Below are 20,069 nucleotides of genomic sequence, written 5' to 3'. Positions count from 1 at the left end.
GTGTGAAACTGTTTTTACTGGTAATGATGCTTGAAAAGCTGGGGCAAAAGGCCTGGTAGTCAGTTCATGGAATTCCCAGCACTGGAAGATCTTTGACAAACATCTGCCAGGAATGCCTTAGGCAGAGTGTATCCTTCTTTGGACAGAAGAGTGTGGACCAAATAACATCTCATAGCCTTTTTCAGCTCTGCTTTCTGTATCTTATGATTTTCAGTGATGCACAGATTTTGATGGGCTTTAGCTTTCTCATAGGAAAACTTACGAATCTGAAGATATACTCTCTTGTGTCAAGTTTATAATTCATATTGAGAAAATCCCATCAAATGTAACCATATCTTGATGATTACACTATTTCTCTGTGTCCTTATTTTTTCCCTCTAGGTGGAAAAGTTTGGAAAGGCACTGAATTATGCAGAAGCAGCATTATCGTTTATTGAGTGTGGAAATGCAATGGAACAAGGCCCAATGGAATCTAAATCCCCCTATACAATGTATTCAGAAACAGTTGAACTCATCAGGTAGGAAGGGAGGAGATGACTGCAGGGGTTACTCTGTTTGTGCAAACATGCTCACCTACATCATCACATAATTCCCTAGATACAGTAAAAGGGGAGAACTGAGGGCCTCCCAAGTGCCTGGTCAGTCATATGTAACATGTATGGATTTTCTGTGGTTTCAGTGGAAATTAAATTAGGAAACCGTGTAGAATGCAAAATAAACAAAGCTTTTCATATTACTTGAGTTACAAATTACTTCAAGAGTTTCAAGATATAAGTCCTGTGCTCCTCAAAAGTGGAAAAAACTGCTACATAATAGTAAAACACTCATGGAGTAGTAATTTGCAAAATGTTGAAACATGTTTCAGACTGCAGTTTAATGGTTACCTGAAAGAAGAAGTGAACAGCGGTAGAAAAATGGATGTTTGAGGTCCATTTGGTGTGTGTGCTCCCACTGTAGACAGTGGAGTCCTGACAGCAGTCCAGCTCTCACTCAAGCAGACCCCTACATTGATCAGCTGCATGGCTCTCCAAATAGGACAGTCTAGAGTTCAGTCCGACCTGCAGTCCCTATGAGGAAAGTTTCTGTCTCGTAAGTTCTTTCCTCCATTACACTTAGTACCAGTAGTTACCATTACTGACAGCTCTGGCAGAGGAAAAAAAAAAAGGTCAAAATCATCCCAGTATCTGAGATGAGACTGGGAGAGAGAGTCCATGAGAGAGAGTCCAGCCACACTAGCAGAAAAAGCTGTACTGTCAGTGACCATGGCATAATTCCTCAGGACAGTCAACCATGCAGGTCTCGTCAGCACTAAGTCCATTGAAATTAAAACAGTTTATTTCTTAATCATATTCATAATGAAGCAAAGCTCCTAAAACAATTGCATTCTTTTGGACTTAGTGTTGATGCGATGATTTTCTCACATATGTTAACAATTCCATTGGCATTTTATTCCACTTAGGGCTGTCTTCTCATGCATTTCAGTGGATTGAGGCCAGCTTTCTAACTGGAAGGTTATTAAACAAAATAATTTATTTTTTTCAGTAGGAGAATAGTACAGTGCATCTCTGCATTTCTTCCCTTCTTTTTTTCAATACTTGCGCCATCACAGGCAGAGAGCTCTTTCTTTGTCTGCCCTGTCTTTTCTCATGATAGCAAATATATGGTCCTAACTCTGGAAATGAATTTTGCTTGCAGATCCATAGCTTTCAATAATGTGTGTAGCTGTGGTTGTGTTGTAGTGTGAATTGCTTTTGATCTCACTTGCTGTGCAGCTCAGAAAAATATACTAGGTTTACCAGGTATGCCTGTTAAAACAAAATGTTCACGCTGAATCTTTGCACGGGTATCAGGATTAAAGTTTGAAAACAAAGATAAGAAAAACCACAAGCAGCTAATTATAGGGAACAGGTATTTTTCTGGAAGCAAGCCCAGAAGCGCTGTGTGTTGTCCTAACCTTGCCCATTGTTCAGGTATTCAGCTGGAAGCCAAGATTTCCAGAAACTAATTTATGATTGCATAGCACATACACTCTTGAAACAGCAGTGCTACCTCTGTGGATGTTTAATATTTATAGAATTTGAATGTAATGTCATATGAGCAAAAATAGCTCCGAGCCACATGTTCCCCCTCTGCTGTGCTCTGCTTGGAGGTGCAAATCTGGGTAGACGCGTTCAGAATTGGCAGGGTGAGGGCAGCACCAGCTTCAAGGCAGGCTGTCGTCTGCCTTCGAACACTGTGAAAACCTTCCTGCATGAACTCCGTGTAACCGGGCTCCACGGCAGTGGAGGTTATTGTGGCAGGACAGCACCACGAGCCAGGAAGCAACACTTTGCCCTCTGGGCTGTACTGACGGATGGTCAGGGGAATTACTGCTGTATAAGGGGTGCAGGGAGGTACTGTTCGTGGCAAAACAGCTCCAAAACACAACCAGAAAAGGATATGTGTGTTTGGTAACTTCAGCAAATACTTGTAAGGGGGCAGCTCGAATGACATCGGTCAGCACAGCTCTCTCAGGAGCTGATTGGTAATATAAAGCTGTCTCAGTTAACTCACGTTGGCTTCTTTCCTTTTGCTCAAGGTACGCAGTGAGACTAAAAACCCACTCAGGCCCCAACGCCACGCCAGAAGACAAACAGCTGGCAGCATTATGGTTAGTAGATCAAGATTTCCTCAAAAGGCTTTTCTGCAGTGAGCCAGTTCTTGAAAATCAGATGCTGGACGCAGCCAGATAGGATTATGTTGTCTATTGAAACAAAGAGAGTACTTTCTGCTCCGGGAAGGTCCAGCCCTTGTATCCCTGTAGCGGGTCTGCATTCTGTCTCTGTAAATAAGCAATTCGTACTTATTGACTGTGACAGATCAGCTATGGTACATCAGCATAATTAATTTTTAAATGCCTGATGGTTTGTTGTTTTTATGAGTGATGTACTTTTGTGCCAATAGTTTGGTAATTTTTTTGTGGCTGACATTTTAGGCTCAATAATCGTAAATTATATTTACATTTCATGAAGAGAGATACGGTGATGGTGATAATTAAACCTCTTGGATTACCTTTTAAATTGAGAGTTCTGGATATACGCAGGCACCTTAAATTCTATAGGGTGGTTGCTGATTGGTAGTAAAATGCTAAAATGTTATTAAAATCAAATTTTAATTTAATATCTATGTAGTTAATACATAAAATACCTATTACATGGTTACTGATTCTCAGTAAGTGGGCATTTACAATCAACAAGTGTGTTTTTAACATCTATTAACCATCTGTTAAAAAATCCAAATTAAATGCATCTTTAGCCTCCAAAAATAAAGAGTCCTAATTAATCAGCTGTACAAAAAAGAACAAAATATTCAGAGGTGTTCATTTCTTTTAAATGCCCTTCCTTTGTCACGGGTCTCCTGTGTGATTAGGAGGAGCACAGAATATGCGAATGGAAATTGCTTTAAAAACACTTAGGTGGGGAAGGAAGGAAGGAAGGAAGGAAGGAAGGAAGGAAGGAAGGAAGGAAGGAAGGGGAAGGAAGGAAGGAAGGAAGGGAAGGAAGGAAGGAAGGAAGGAAGGAAGGAAGGAAGGAAGGAAGGAAGGAAGGAAGGAAGGAAGGAAGGAAGGAAGGAAGGAAGGAAGGAAAAGAAAAAGAAGAAAGAAAGAAAGAAAGAAAGAAAGAAAGAAAGAAAGAAAGAAAGAAAGAAAGAAAGAAAGAAAGAAAGAAAGAAAGAAAGAAAGAAAGAAAGAAAGAAAGAAAGAAAGAAAGAAAGAAAGAAAGAAAGAAAGAAAGAAAATAAGAAAGAAAGAAAGAAAGAAAGAAAGAAAGAGAAAAGAAAGAAAAAGAAAGAACAGAAAAAAAAGAAGAGAAGAGAAGAGAAGAGAAGAGAAGAGAAGAGAAGAGAAGAGAAGAGAAGAGAAGAGAAGAGAAGAGAAGAGAAGAAAAAAAGAAAAGAAAAGAAAAGAAAAGAAAAGAAAAGAAAAGAAGAGAAAAGAAAAGAAAAGAAAAGAAAAGAAAAGAAAAGAAAAGAAAAGAAAAGAAAAGAAAAGAAAAGAAAAGAAAAGAAAAGAAAAGAAAAGAAAAGAAAAGAAAAGAAAAGAAAAGAAAAGAAAAGAAAAGAAAAGAAAAGAAAAGAAAAGAAAAGAAAAGAAAAGAAAAGAAAAGAAAAGAAAAGAAAAGAAAAGAAAAGAAAAGAAAAGAAAAGAAAAGAAAAGAAAAGAAAAGAAAAGAAAAGAAAAGAAAAGAAAAGAAAAGAAAAGAAAAGAAAAGAAAAGAAAAGAAAAGAAAAGAAAAGAAAAGAAAAGAAAAGAAAAGAAAAGAAAAGAAAAGAAAAGAAAAGAAAAGAAAAGAAAAGAAAAGAAAAGAAAAGAAAGAAAAAAGCAGAGACCACCCGCATGTGCCCGCACCTGTGAAGGTGACAGAGGCAGCTCCGAGGACGGGGAGGCCGCTGCCAGGCCGCCTCCATCTGCTGAGCAGAGGCTGTCCTCCAGCGGCGAGCGGCTGCAAGTCACCGGCTGCCGGCGGCGGAGAGAGCCTGGAAGGGTTTTTTTGGAGAGCCGCTTGCCCGGCGGGGTGGTTTGGTGAGGTCTGGGCAGCTCCTGAAGGTGGGGAGCAGGGCTCAGCCCCGCGCTGCCTGACTGGAGCCGCCCAGCGATTCAGAGACCCGATATCGCTTTTACAAATAGGGCCTCTGCGGCCACAGGAGAAGTGCAACACACCAGCTTTGTGTTTCAAAAACCATGCTGCTGTGGTGCGATCCCACACGTTCCACTCAAAAAATCTTACCATGAAGAGGTGGTGGTGATTCTTGTTTCAGAAAATAGACCGGCACACCTAAATCCAGTACTGAAGACAGGAGTTTGTGCATCCTGAACGCTGATTATCAGTTATCATTACGTAAAATTAAGCGCTGATTATCAGTTATCCTTATGTAGAATTAATAGCTGTTACTCTCGTTTAATTATGTAGCATTAAAGGTAGCTGCAGGCTACCGAGGAGCACGGGGCAGACAGCTCCCTACGGCATGCTGAGGTTCTCAGCCCGCTGCTGGCTCCCTCCAGGGAACAAACCAGGCGTGAGGCCCAAGCCTCCTCCACAGCCTCCAGCCTGGCGTCCCTCAGCAGAGCTTGCCCTGCAAACTGCAGACAGGTCTGAGGCGTTTGTCTGTTTCCCAGCTGGCTCCATCTGCTGGAAGAGGCGACAAAGTGGACCCAGAGCGACTCCAGTTCGTTATACAGGTGCCAGGCTATTTTGTTGTACTCCCAGGATAAGACACCCCAAAAGGCTGCCTTTGCGTTTGCAAAAAGGAAGGAAATAAAACATAAAAAGATGTTTATGTTGGGTTCCAGGCTTGTAATGACTTTTTGATGGGCAAGGCCTTTGGCCAAGAGTGCAGGCTCCAAGTCAGGGTCAAGGCCTGGGAACCCAACTGTGCAAGGCCTGCTGAGCACAGTGGGTTTCGTAGCACCCTGCTAGCAGAATGCTGATAATTACAGTAAGCAGGGTGCCGCCAGCCTTCCACTGCCTGTTAGTTTGGGAATTTAAGACAATTCACCGGGATTCCTGTTTGGGGGCACACCTTACCTTCTGCTCTCCCTTTTGTTCTAGTTACCGCTGCCTGGCCCTTCTGTACTGGAGGATGTTCCGACTCAAGAGAGACCATGCTGTCAAGTATTCGAAAGCGCTTATCGAGTATTTTAAGGTACATTTTTTATGACATTTTAAAATCAGTGCATCTTTATAGTAAATACAGAATTTTACTAAAAATAAACAAAACAATAGTTGTGCTGGGTTTAGTTTTCTTCCTGTCAAGTCCACGGAAGCGTTGCTACAGACTCCCATGGCAATACTTGGTCTCCATTCAGATATATTGCCGTCATGAGGACCCCTCTTTGCAATATACAAGTCATGGCCCTTCACAAAGGATAAAAACTTTATTGTACCAACAAACAGGCATTTTCAGATTGTTCTTAATCAATTATCTAGTGCTATCCTGCTCTGCTGTGAATAGGTTTTGGAGATTTTGCTCTAAGGATCCCCTCCAGGATTACACTTCCCACTAGACTTCCTGTGAGCTGATGGCTTTGATCCAGATCAGTCCTCAGCTGTAGGGCATCCACTTAGCAGCGTTCATAGGTAAGACAGTGCAATGGGACATGTTCTCACCCAAGGAACTGGCAAAGAGCCCACACTGACTTCAGTCATACAAACGCATCAGAAGGCAACCAAACCACCTGCCTTGAACTTGCCAGCACTGCTGGCTTCCCCTTCCTGCTTTGCTCCACCTGCTACTACTTTCCTTCTCCACTCTCTGCCAGTACCACAGCCTGGTTATTTTGAATAAGACAAGAAGTCATTCAACATATTTTAATGTATTTTATTTGACAGACAACTTTCCTCTTTTCCTCTGAAAGTAACTCAAGAACGAAACCTTTCTGATGGAGCCCTCATAGCAGTCAGTCCATCCAGCATTTGATCTACAAACAGAAAACTAGCCTCTATCTTTAAAATAAGAAAAAAATATGTGCATACAAATGTTTTAAGACAAACTGTTTTGGGAACCTGAATAGCCATTTGTCTTTAAACACAGGACTCTTTTTTTTTCAGAAGAATATACCTTGAAATGAAAAACATCCATCCTTTGACATTTTGTTAATAAAAAATTTCAAATACAAGCACAAACATTCATGACCAGATTCTAAACACAAAAAGACAGTGAAGGAAATTGACAGATCTGTTATTGTCAAACTGAAATTGAAGTCACTGTAATTGCTTCTAAAAATTTAGCAATATATAATTCAGCGTTATGTTTTTCTAACAATGACTTGATTTCAGGGGAAAGAAATATGTGCCCATTATAACACTTTATTTTTCTTTACCAATTCAGAGAATGCCTGCATTAAGAACAGGATGGTCAGGCTCTCAACCATGTAAAATGTCTCCTACTTGCAGACAGAAACTGTTTCACAGCAAACATAAAATGGACTTTTACTCTGTTATAGCCAAGATAAGCTTGTTTTTTGCAGAGCTCCTGCCGATGTAATGATATTGTAGTTTCACATTAGAAAGTATTTTCACCTTTGAAAGTAAAAATGAAAAAAAAATCCATTTGCTATAATTTTCGGTGGAAAACAAGCCAATTCTCCACTCATTTCGTATTTGGTATCTAAAAGCTTTCAAAACCAAGTGACGTGAAATGCTGACTACATTAAGAACTTCCACATATTATCAATCAAAGAAAGATTTTAAACCATGTCACACATATTTTCAGGTAAAATTAGACATGCTTTTATTTTGGAAAAGAAAAAGAGTTTAAATCTACTTTCAAGTATTTTATTTCCATTATATATAAATTTTAAAAAAAAAGCAGCAGAGAAGTAAAAAGAAGCCACAGATATTCAGGGGCTAGACACATCCCAGAGTATAAAGAAACCAGGAGAATGGGTAGCAGTAAGCAAAGTGGGATAAGAGATGGTCTCTTACAATATTGCACTCTCTTCAGAATCCTTACTGCACCCTTCTGGTGCAGAATTGAAAAGAGGCTGGAGTAAAACACCTAAAACATGAGGAAAAAGGTTTTCTGAAGTTGTACAATAAGGCAGAGGATAGTTAAATTTACAGTGGAAGTACCCTTGATTCCAGTTTGATTTTCTCATTTTCCTGCCTCCAACTCTGTAAGCAAATTACACATACTCAGTTTCTCTTACACTAGAAGGATGAAGGCCAGTAGTTCTGAAACAGACCAATAATAATAATAATAATAACACTGAAGGAAGAGCCCACTGTAGGACACTCCAAAGTTAATTTTTCATACCAGTTAGCTACGACGTAGAAGGCCCAGTGTCAAAATGCAGGAAGGATGCCAGGGCACACACAGCACTGATGTGAATACTGCTAAAATACCATAGCCAGTTCTCATGTGTGCACGAAAGATCTGGGAACACAAGAGGGAATTCAGGGAATGCGTCAAAACAGAGTAAACAAGCTTTTTGAAGAGAGGCTCAGGTGGTGTGTCCATCTTAGCGGAGAACAGGTTAAGAGAGGATGTGATCACTGTGTATATGGAAACATCGCCGATAATGCCAGGTGACATGCAGGTTTGCTGGCACCGGACCAACAAAACCCCAAAGCTAGCACTGAAGTTAAGAAAAATTCAGCCTTGAAATCCTGAAACAGAATCTGTTTTCATAACTCAGAGGCCTGCTAAACAGTAGAACAGGACACAGGAGAGCAAGCAGGATAGATAGTGTTTTAGGATTTCTATATGACTAGCTATCCTTTTTTAAAAAGAATAATAAAAAAAAACTTTCTGGGTTTCTGGTAGCAGTCCCATGACTGGTGGAAAAGGGATATTGCAGACTGAGTGATCTTTTGGTTTTCTGTATTTTTTTTCTATTGCAAGAAATTCCAGCCTAAACCTCACAGAGTCCTAACAGCACTTTCTTCTGAACACCCAGGATTTCTGTGAAAAGGCTCAGTATCAATTAACATGTTTTCCTAACAAGCCCCAACCCTGGGTGTTTAATAGGATGTGATTTGAGTCTGAGCTACAGTACTGCTTCATCACAACACCAAATCAGGCTCAGTGGGTTTATTGCATTGTAAGATTTACATACATCTATCTGCACCATTTTTTCTTAAATTTTTTACTTTTATACTGTTTACTGTTTTTCATTTCATTGTTTTACATAAGTTATATGTATTATGAATTATTTTTCCTTTACAGAATTCATCAAAAGCTGCCCAGAACCCATCTCCTTGGGGTACCAGTGGAAAGTAAGTTCATGTCACACGGAAACTTAGCTCAGATCAGTTGTCAGATATTTTCTGCAGTATGTTCTGATACTCACGTGTTTTTGAACCAAACATCCTCTTAACTAATGGTGTTAAAATCTGATTTCAGGAGCACAGGAACTCCATCACCCATGTCCCCTAGCCCTTCTCCAGTGAGCTCTGTAGGATCCCAGGGGAGCACAGGGGCCCCTTCCCCATCTCCTATAATCAGCATCCCACAGCGCATTCATCAGATGGCTGCCAACCACGTCAGCATCACCAATAGCATCCTGCACAGCTATGACTACTGGGAGATGGCTGACAACCTGGCCAAGGAAAATAGAGGTGAGTGATTCAAGGCAAAGGACTACCCTAGAAGAATCTCACATGATTTTGATGACAAAAATAACTGTTTTAATAGGAAACTTATCTGCAAAGTAGGACTGCAGAGGTGATTTTTTTTTTCTTCAGCCTGTTCCTAGCCTGTCCCAAAATTGCCCCCAAATGCAATTTTGATAGCTGTGTCACTCAGAAACATCTTTATTATCACCAACTTCTTTTTTCTTTCTGCAACTGGTCAGGACTGGTGGCAGACAGGTCACAGAGCTGCATGCAGTGTTCACTGCCATCTATGTCATTCTGGATAGGAAGGTTTGAGAGAGTAAAGGCAGCTTTCTGTCCCCCAGAGTCATGGAGCTGGATGGGATGCATCTAACCAGACCGTGTCAAAAACCAGGAGCACCCTTCCTTTCTGCAGAAGAAATGAACACCTCTCCACCCACCCACCCAGCTTACCCCCAAGCAGACACAGATGGGAATGAGGTGCCCTCACTCCCTCTTCAAAGCAAAATTCTCTCAGCTGAGCTGCTTTCCCTGAGCGGGTGCCTCAGCTTCTGATGATGATAAAGCATTCCTTGTTTTTTTAGGCTATGTAATTACGTATTTAAGACAGGGTTATGGCAGGATTCAAATCAAAATGAGGACACCTACGCGTAGATGTCTGTTTGTGAGCTGGGAGGCTAATATCCCATTACAGTTGATAGAGCTTTGTTCAATACAAACAGCAGAGCTCAAAGAGCTGCTCAGTTCACCCCGAAGATGACAAAGGGGTACAATACAGTTGCCAGACAATAGCTGCCAAATGCTCTTTAAGGTGTCCTTTCCTACGCTGCTGCTCCAGAAATCTCATGTATGTCCTGTGTTAGATCTGCCAGCCCAAACTGTATGTATCAACTGCCTGAGGATATCTCAAATGGGCGTTATATGCCTCTACATAGGCAACTGAATTAAGTCCCTCGTGGCTAGCTAAGCAAATTACTCTTTAGACTGGGATGACCACGTTGTATAGGCCGCTATTTGTCCATCAAGGTAGTTTAGATGTCTAGTATATGTATAGACAAACGTGTATAGACTTTTATATTTAGTTGTCCTTAATCTCAGAATAAATCTTGCCCAGCATCTGTTTGCTTTATCAAGACAATGGAAGTTAATGAAAGGCAAAGCCGAAGAACTCACTGTTTTGTTCTTTCAAAAGAAAATTGTTGTGCATCAGCCTGTAACATCATGAACCACAGGGCTTTAAAATTAATCTCACCAGCACTAAACTTTCATTCCCATGAAACGTTCAGCTCGACTCAATTTGCAAGAGAATAAAATCTATTAAAGGTTGACAAGTAGCAAACACAGCTTCACTCTTCTGATGCCGAATCTTTTTTCTCTCCCTGTAGATTTTTTTAATGACTTGGATGCATTGATGGGACCTATCACCTTGCACAGCAGTATGGAGCATTTAGTTCAGTACACTCAACAAGGACTTCACTGGGTGCGGAATAGCGCTCACTTGTCATAATGACTGTGTGCCATTCACGTGGACTGTATACCTTTCATGGATAATTCAGTTATTCTGGACACTGTGCTACAGAAATAGTCAACCACAGCATTGATCCAAACAAAGGTGAATATTTCTTCAATGTTGAGCAAAATTTTTCTGAGTGTAGACATGTATCTGTGCATATGTACAATATACAATGATGTCTTTTCAGAATGAATAGTTCTGTACCGCTCTCCAAACATTTTCATACCCTAGAAATACTAGAAGAACTGATCGATCTTGATGCACAAAACATACCCTTTCTATTCATGTGCTGACAAACTCAGAAACCAAATCTCATGGGTTGATTGAACCAAGTGCAATAAGCACAAATCCCTATTCAGGAAAGCTCTCAGCAGACTCTTACCTTTAAGCTTGTACCGAAATCCCACTGACTTCAGTACAGCTTAAGCACGTATACGAGGGCTTTCCTGAAGTGGAATGAATGAGGGCAAATCTCTGCCATGGAGAACTTTTACTGCGAGCACGGACACTTCACAGAAGTTCCAACAATAATGTTCCATCTCCCTGTAACCTCCCCACTGGGGCACACAGAGGAGTTGTGTAGTCTGCATTAAGTTGGAGAAAGACGGCATTCCTTCATGTGCAATAACTTTCAACAAATTGCATGCATTTCTTTATCTCCTGTCTTTTTAAATAACTTTACCTCTTGTTCAGCTCCGTACCAACAGTACAACCTGCAGTATCGGGCAAAAAGCCTGAAAACAGATATGCTGATAGCAAGAACTTTTAAAAGAGATGGTGGAAAATTGCATTCTGTTACTGACAGTAAATAGATAAATGAAAAAATATGGCAACCTGCAATCCACTTAGTAAAGAAAATGTGTTAATTTCAGCTGCATACAGACAGAGACATATCTGTAAGAGTTGTTGGCTTTGCATGGGAAGGCTTCATCTTACAGATTTCGATTTTCATATCTTTGTCATCTAGCAGAAGCTCACAGCCTGTTCTTCAAGGGTATATGGGAACGTTACATGCAATTTCCTTTATCTGGGAAGCTGAGTTTGCTGCTCATCAGGCTAAGAACTGTTTCCTATCATAATCCTCTCACTCTTCATCCATAATCCTCAACGAGGCTTTAATGTTTCTTGATTTATTGGATGTTTTCTGTTCCTGTTGACAGGCTATGTTTTTTGTGCCAGAAGAATTAATCCCACAATGATTGGAGTTTAATTTGGGTCAGCTGAGGTCAAGGCCAGGTCATACCAACTGTGTTTGCATTTAGTGCATTCGTGTCCATTTTCAGTGGTTTTGGCACATTTAGTTTTCTTCCTCTGTTATTGGCAAAATTTTTTTTTGCTTGCTTTGCAATCAGATTTGCAGCCCTTACTCAAGTCAACAGCCCTGGTGACTTCAATTGACTATTCTTGCCCAAGTCACTGACTGGACCCTTTGATTGTTATTTCCTATTCTAATTTACAAATATATTAAGGAAACATGACTGCAAAAAACTCTTTCAACAGAAGATACAAGTAGAAGTAGCCACTGATATTGATGGTTGATTGATTGGTCTTTGCTGCCTTTTTTTTCCTCCCCGATTTTTGAAGAGATGCATTGAAAAAAAATATATATATATATAAAAGATACCAAACAAAGTGGCACGTTTGCTCAGTAGAACAAAGGTTGTATTTACCCTGTGGTAAAGAACAGGCTTGAGAACACACAGAGCCCTACGTACGTGCATTTTTTTGTCTAGGCTACTTACCATAACTGCAGCTACTGCTCAGACTCAGCACGTCACTCTGTTCTTCGAAGCAGCTCCGCAGGGTAACTTCCAAGGGACTGCTGAGCCCCAAGCCATGCCAGGCCAATTTTATGTGCCGGTCAATGCTCAGATCCTGCCCAGGAGAACTCCTGAGCTCAGGCTGTGGTAACCTCTTAATACAGCCTTGAGTGTTATAGCGTGGCTGGCTTTAAGAGTGGACATGGACCTGCCTTTAAATGACAAAATACGCATCCTCCGAGTCCTCCAGTCACTCTTAATTCCAGTCACCCGCCCTAGAAGGAACACAAGTTGTTTGGTGCCGAGTATCGCGGAGAACTTGGTCAGTGCCTTTTCTGTTTATTACTTGCCTGATCTCCAGCTGTGGAAGTCTGCCATGATGTACTAGACTAGCAGCAGCAGATTCCATCAGCTGCTTCAATACCATATGAAGGTACTGTGGGATTTCTCCTCAGATCAGGAAAGTGAAATTCCGATTAGATTTGCTTCTGTTTTCTTTGATGGTGCCTATGATGTTTATCTTCAGATAAGTTTGGGGGTTTGGGAGCCCTTGTTGCTATTTAATGTTGAGAAATTTTAGACATGACATATATTACTTGCCTTAAACGGAGTTTAGTTTTATTGCACACGTGGCATTTGAGTTTCAAGTATGGAACTTTGAAGCATGTTTATTTTACTAAGATCGGGATATTTTTCTTAATCACGATGAACTCTTTGTATGGATGTAATATGTCAAGCAACTTCAAAGAAATGCAAGAATTAATGCTGTCCTGCTGTAACATGTTTCCAGGTACTAAGGATCTCTTGCAGATGATTGTCCTTTCTTGTACATTGTTCTTATATTTAATTATTCCAGCTAAAATACCCACTGCTTCCATGGAAAAACACTGGTTTTTTTAGGTATTGTGCTGGCATCATCCATGTTGTCCGATGAGCACAACCAAGCCTTAACCTCTGGTGGTGTAACAGGATGAAATAGCAGCCACATAAACCAACTAGACATAAATGAATTAGAAGTTTTGGCCTCCTCTCTGTAGGGTTTCTTACAGCTGTGTTTTGTAGAGGTTATTTAGAATACTCTTCTGTGTGGGCTATTTTGCTGTATAATGGTTGCTGCAGTTTAGATGACTGGAGCTGAATGTGACACGGTGACAACAAATACTTCATTCGTCTTCTTAGGGCCAGATTTGGAAAAGATTATGTAGCTTTTAGGTCTGGTCCAATTAAGCATATGCTCCACATTAAGAACCTGAATAGTTTTAGACATTTCAACATGACTCAAAGGTGCTCTGTGTGTTCTGGATGAGATCAGTAGAGTCCAAGGACTTTTTTGGGGTTCAATGAGAGATGTTTACTTGTTTCAGCCAGTTGTAAAAGTCCAGGAACATGCAGGCTTCTTTACACTAACATTTTCAGGTTCATTTTGTGAAAGTAAGAAGTTAGTCCGTACAAACCTAGTAGGATTATACCTGGAGGGGGAGGCTGGTGAAGCAATGGGAATGCATTCAAAGGAACTATATATTGCAGGTAAATGCAAGAAATGCAGTGCAGCCTATGGGATCCTCACAGACAGCAAGATCATGCAGACCCCTTGGCCTTAATCGTTTATAGTATTCCATGGTGGCATGAATGACAGATAAGAACAAATTATATGCAGAGGTTCAAGAGTGGCTAAAAGCCAAGCAGAGTCCCCCCTGACACGTGGCAGGATACCCCAGCTCCTTGCTTGCCTATTTCTTTCATCCAAATATCACAGGGCTCCAAAGCAACAGGTTTCAGTGAACAGAAGACCTTAGGTAAAGGAGGTTAAGAAGATCAAGCCCTAAGTGTAGATACAAACATGTATGTATATACTGTAAATCTAAATAGTAATAAAAGTCACTCAGCATGAAAGATATTATTAGTGCCTACCATTGATCATCAAGTACTCATCACTGAGCAGCCATATCACCTCAGAACTGCAGTAACTGTTATCAAAATAATTTGTGCAGCTAATTAATTTATAAGAAATGCACCTTCGGGACTGTGCCATAGTATCTCTTTTGTAATACAAATGTTCAACCATTTTTCATGGCTACTGATTCAAATCTACATCACTGAAATGTCAGGATATCTTTTTTTTCCCTAGATGAGGGCATATACTTAGACCTGGCTAATCTGTGCTTAGTTTATCTACCCAAGAGACTTCAGTAGTCGCCAGCCTTAACGCATGTACAGTATATACTATTCACTGACTTAGTTGTAGGTTTTAATCCAAATGAAATTGGAATTTGCAAAATGACTTGGATTAATGGCGTCTGTCTCAGATACCCTGCAGATGTGACATTAAATGATTCATGATTTTAAGCAGGAAAGGTTGAATTTTATGTAAATAATGGGGGTGAGTTCCAAGAATTTCTACAGGAAGATTTTTTTTTCAAATTAGAAGATTGTCAAAGTAATACATTTTTTTAACTCTCCTAAATCTTCTGAGGGTCATGGGTTCATGTCAAAGCTATATTAAGAACTTCTCCTTCTGCAATATGCCTTGCCTTTGCATAATCTGCTTAATGCTTAATACGTCAAAAAGAAATGTTTCTTTTTCACAACAATAGCAATGTTTCCCTCCCCACCTCCAGGGAGAATCCTCAAACTAAAGAATAAAATCTCTTGGCACAATAGAAATACAAACAATGCTTGAAGAATATGAACTTGTTAAGATAACGATAGAGGTTTGGCTGGCGTAGACCTAACATGCCTCTCGTTTTAATATCTTTCTGTTAGCATTTACATCACATCTTTGAACTCATTGTGTTCGAAACTAGAGAATTAGTCTGACTTTCATGTCTTAAAAAGGCCTGATAGGTCTGATCAGTATCATAATTATAATTGTTACATTAGCTTATGTGCTATGCACTGAGGGCTGGGAAGGCATGTAACCATAGATAAATTTGTCAGAATTCATTTAGAAAAGCATTTGGATGATCTTATGTGAAGAAAACCAGAGAGCAATGTCTCCCACCCAATACTGTTAGCATGAAGATTCAGCTACTTTCATGTCTCCGCTAAAGCTGCTAGTTGCCCTTTCTAAGGCCGAGACTCCATTTCCAGCCTTACTGGTTGCCATGCTGTCAATTGTTCTCAAGGTTGATTAACTAACTGGGAAGGCTACTGTAGGCCCTGTTTGCCCTCACCTCACTAAAGCTAGAGAGAGGAAAAATACCAAGATTTGGAGTATCCGAGACTCTATCGTTCCTTCAAAAGACTATGGATTTCCTCACTGAGATTCAGCTGGAGACGTTTCTTAAGTCATTCCTTTCCTCTGCTTGCTGTCCATCTCCTTTGCTCTTGGAAGTCCTCAAGTATGAGTGCCCTTTCAGGGATGTTTTCTTCTCTGGTAGCCCAAGCTGCCTTTCAAGCGATGTGCTGGAGCATGGAGTAAGTAACCCACAGGTTGCACAAAGGGCCTTGCTTTCCCCCACAAAACCAGCAGCAAATACAGCAAGGTTTGCTCTCTTTCTTGATCTGTGTAGCTTGCACCTTGCACACTGTAGCTTGAATCCCAGACTCATCCCTGCTACCCTGAAAGGGCTTCACTGGGTCCAAGGAAAACAAGGGAATGACAAAAAAAATGGGAGATTTCCTCTGTCCCAGGGCACATATTCCTTTTGGGGAGTGAATATAAAGAACAGCACGGATCATGAGGCACTCAGGTCTCATGTTTCTCATATGTACTAACACAGGGATACTTAACATTTATCTGCCTCATAGGGTTTTATGAGTATTAATTAGTGTTTGCAAATCACATTGCGTCCTCAGAAGGAAAGTGCTGTAGAAGAGCTATGGAAAAGACTGCTAAGCACACTGGATGAATTTCACCCCTGAGTCCAGAGCTACAAGACCCTCAAATTCCTTAAATATCATCTAAACTCTCAGTGTAAGCACCAGAGTATATAAAACTAGTGCTTAATACTGAAGGGAGTCATAGAGTTGCAGTCTACGTGAAATTGCCATTCCCAGAGTATCTGTAACTTTGATCCTCATAGCAAGCAAGAGCCACAACAGTGATTCTGGGACAAACGGTGTAGGTTAACCAAGTGGTGGGGAGCCATCCTAAGAATTACAAATTCTTTTTGTATATAAGACACTTTGTCTTTCTGTAAAAGAAATTTGCCTTTCCAGTCTTACCAAGAGTGTTTTTCAGAACAGCCTCAGAAAAGTTCGACTTATTTGTTACTACAAATCTGGCTTGAAATGAATTCAGACTAATAGATACTGTCCTTTAGAATGGTGCATTACAGAGAGGACTAGTCGCTTATCAGAACAACAAAACCAAAAAAAGTGCCTCTCATAAAATATCCATCTGTCAGTGATGTACATTACCAGTCTCTAATCCGGGAAGTCAGATATGTTGGAGCACAACGTTGCCTTCCCAAATCATGCCATCATCAACCAGTGTCATAGGGTTAAATTCTGTGCTCTGTTCTGACACATTGCCTCTAGAAGTCAAGAGTAAAACACTTCACCAAGGACTGAACACCAGTCAAATCAACAAAATGTTTCTACTGCTGTTCGTCTTATTCAGGCAGTACAAGCAAATCCTTCCTTACTTAGCACTACTTGTCTTTTTGTTCTTACTTATGGAATCTTCACCCTAGCCACAGACATGAAGGGAAACATTTCCTGTGGGGACAAGCTAGATGTGGATAAGATTTACCAAAGTAAGGGCCCTTCTTAGTCTTTTTTCCCACTTCTATGCCTAAAAATGTTGGCATTTTAAAAGAATAATTTCATCTGCAGTTGAGATTTTGGAGTCTGCCTTCACCCATGACAAAGAAGTCCATCTTCCTTTTGCTCACATAAAAAGCTGCCTGGCATTCCCCAGGAAATCACATATAGCTAATTACTGCCATCATCAATACAAGTGCACCTTACATCTCCTCAGACTTTCATTTTACCTCCCTGGTCACACAGTCTGCTCTCCCTGCAGCTTTCCCTGCCCCACAATTTTCAGCCCCAACTCCATTTCCCAGCCTGGGCTGGTGATGCACAGGACAAGGGACAGAGCAGAGCTGCTCCAAGCAGCTCAGGACCTTTCTGTTTTCTTCTTGTTCCCACCCCACTGGTGGGACTAGCGCCCACCTTCTTCCCGTTACTGCTAGCAAGAAACTAGTTCCCTTCTTAGGAGGAGATGGTGAGTGCTGATGACTCCATGCACAAGTTCTGACCAACTCTTCTTCTCTGGGTGAGCAGATGCATGAGAGAGGGCACTAATCTCGGGACCTACAGCCCTTAGTGCTGGTGACTCAGATACCCCAAGTGCAACTGCAGTGCAACTGGAGGGGTTGCAGCTGTGCCACCGGGGCCAGTGGCCTTTGGCTCAGGTGTTACTGATTTGCTTGAATGAGCACCAAAATGTGGCGACCCTGCAGTAGAACCAGCAGGAACTGGTAGCCTCACACCTGTACAAGGACTTTCTGTAGGTCATTGAGACCATGCAATCAGCCTTGTAATGATTCTCCAGGGTTAAATAGCAATAGAAGCCGGAATGGAAGAGAAAAAAAAAAAAAGTCCTGATTTAAACACAGAAGGTGGGATTCACCTCATCCTGTACTGAAAGTGTAAAATAAGCAAGAAGAAACACACCCTAGAAGTGCTGGTTTCTGTCACTGGCTATAGAGGGAGTCTAGGTGATGAGCTCAGATACAGAGACAGTACAAATCCCACCCCAGGTTTATGACTGCACCTGTTGCTACTGAGAGTGCCTGCTGAAATTGGTAAAATACCATGGGGTAGGTTGAGGCAGGGTATGGCTGAGGGAGCAGACAAGCAGGAAAATACATATGAGGTAAATAAATTTATTTCTGAAGTGTTTAAAGCATGTGTTTCGGACATGGACAATCCCTAGCCCACTCTCAAACTCACTAGGCCCAAATCCAAAGGTCTCCGAGGACTGAATGCGCACCTTTCTTCTGTTAAGATTACTGAAATATCCAGAAAATATATTTTACGGTTTAGTAAACACTCTTAGGCATACGCTGCCTGAAAGTAGAGCTTTTTTTAACAGAAGAAAGTGTTTCTGTAGATGGTCAAAGAGATCAGGCTGGCCATCAGCCCACAAGGGGCCAATGTTACTTTCTATGGAAATTCAACAAATGATGTGAAAGAACTCGAACAACATTGCAGTTTTATCTACAGCGAATAATCTGTAGGCAACACAAGGCCACCTAACACTTGTGGCCTGCCTGCACGCTGCCAGTCCCATAGCAGCTCCTCCAGAAGATGAGGCAGAAGAGTTGAGAGGCATCAGGGCTCCTCTCCATGTTGGCCCAAGGCCAACACCTGGTCATGGCCAAGCCAGGCCTTCCACACAGGGCCTCTCTGCTGGCCACAACGGATGGAGATAATAACCAGTGCAACAACACATGGCCGTACCAGGACTCATGCTTCACCTAGGGCAGCTCCTCGCCCCGCTGTGTTCATTACTGATCGAAGCCTGGGCGGCAGCGATGCCTGCTGACCAGGGCCCTGTCACAGCGGGCGTCCTACAGGGAGCGACCCACAGACTTTCTTCCAAAGAGCTGCCGTCATACAGAGCCAAAACCAAACCAAACTGCAGGTGGGCAAGGAAAATAAAAAGGGAAGAGAGTACAGGGCAGCCAAAATAAGAGGATGTTTAAATTTGTCATTGCTTTGTCATTACTTATCCAATTGGTAGCAATAATGACAGTAACCACAATTCCCTTCCCATTTTCTAAGGGTAGCAGCAGTGGTTGAAACGGCGATGTAGCGGTCCCAGTGTGAGGTCCAGCCACCGAGAGTCCCCTCGGTCAATGTGCTGGACGTGCAGGCAGCACATGGTGGGTGCTGCCACATTGCAGCTCTCCACCCCCCCTGTTCAGCTGAGGTACTCAAGGGTCAGATAGTGACCAGAATTATTTTTGTGTATTTTCATATTTCATTTCTTGCAACAAACTTTGGCTTTTTTTTTCTTTTTGTAAAATTATTCAAGACGATATGGCTTCATCTACATCTCATAAAACATTGCTTACCTTTCTCTCTGAGGGTGTTCCTTCTGAAGCCTCGCCCACCCTGCCAAAGCTATAGCAGTTTATCTTTCCAGTGAGAGTAATCCCACAGCACATCCCTACATTGCAGGCAATATTGTTTACACAGGTTAATAAACGGAGTATTCTGTACAGTAATTTATGCTGTAAGATATGTACATATATCACTGTAGCAGTCACAAATGCTTTAAACTGCCTTATTTATTAGATCAGTTAGCGTTTCCCCCCTTGCTCCAGAATACTTTAAATTATTTTTATCTTTTGCATTAGGTAATTTTTTAGTTACTGCATTTTGACCCAATTATTGAAAACAAATGGTCTTTACAGTAAATAGATATCTAAAAGTAGAAATAGCAAATTTACCACCCATCCAACTAATATAGCTCTAATTATGATTAAAAATAAATATCTTATATTCTTATCTGTGTATTATAGTATATGCCACAAATCATATTCCACTTGTGATCAATACAAACAAGAGCTTTAGTAACTCTCACCTATTTCGTTCTTCCATTCTGAGACAAAAACGTAATAAACCACTTAATCTAAAATATTCCCCATGAGAGCCCTGGTGTTATTCCTCCCTCAGGCAAAACTCACATTGGCTTCAGTGGGAGCTTTACCTAGGAAAAAGTACAACATAGGGACATTACAA

The 20,069-nt window shown here is 41.1% G+C and overlaps 1 protein-coding gene across 6 annotated transcripts in view; it reads left to right on the top strand.

The window, feature by feature from the left end:
• AFF3 (ALF transcription elongation factor 3) overlaps positions 1 to 20,069 on the top strand; it is a 339,923-nt gene that overhangs the window by 319,315 nt on the left and 539 nt on the right. For 5 of the 6 annotated variants that reach the window (XM_066984090.1, XM_066984089.1, XM_066984087.1 and 2 more), the window contains 6 exons: positions 382 to 518; positions 2,579 to 2,650; positions 5,589 to 5,682; positions 8,707 to 8,756; positions 8,884 to 9,098; positions 10,481 to 20,069. The exon at positions 10,481 to 20,069 is cut by the window's right edge and continues 539 nt beyond it. In XM_066984090.1, coding sequence (XP_066840191.1) covers positions 382 to 518; positions 2,579 to 2,650; positions 5,589 to 5,682; positions 8,707 to 8,756; positions 8,884 to 9,098; positions 10,481 to 10,602 — 690 coding nt within the window. In that variant the 3' untranslated portion in view covers positions 10,603 to 20,069. Of the gene's footprint in view, positions 1 to 381; positions 519 to 2,578; positions 2,651 to 5,588; positions 5,683 to 8,706; positions 8,757 to 8,883; positions 9,099 to 10,480 lie in introns of those variants that run through there. The other variant, XR_010826790.1, reaches the window with a different exon arrangement.

Source organism: Anser cygnoides, chromosome 1 (genome assembly GCF_040182565.1).
Source record: "Anser cygnoides isolate HZ-2024a breed goose chromosome 1, Taihu_goose_T2T_genome, whole genome shotgun sequence".
NCBI lineage: Eukaryota > Metazoa > Chordata > Aves > Anseriformes > Anatidae > Anser > Anser cygnoides.
Note: the sequence above shows the minus strand (reverse complement) of the source record. Positions and strands in the feature narration are given on the sequence as shown.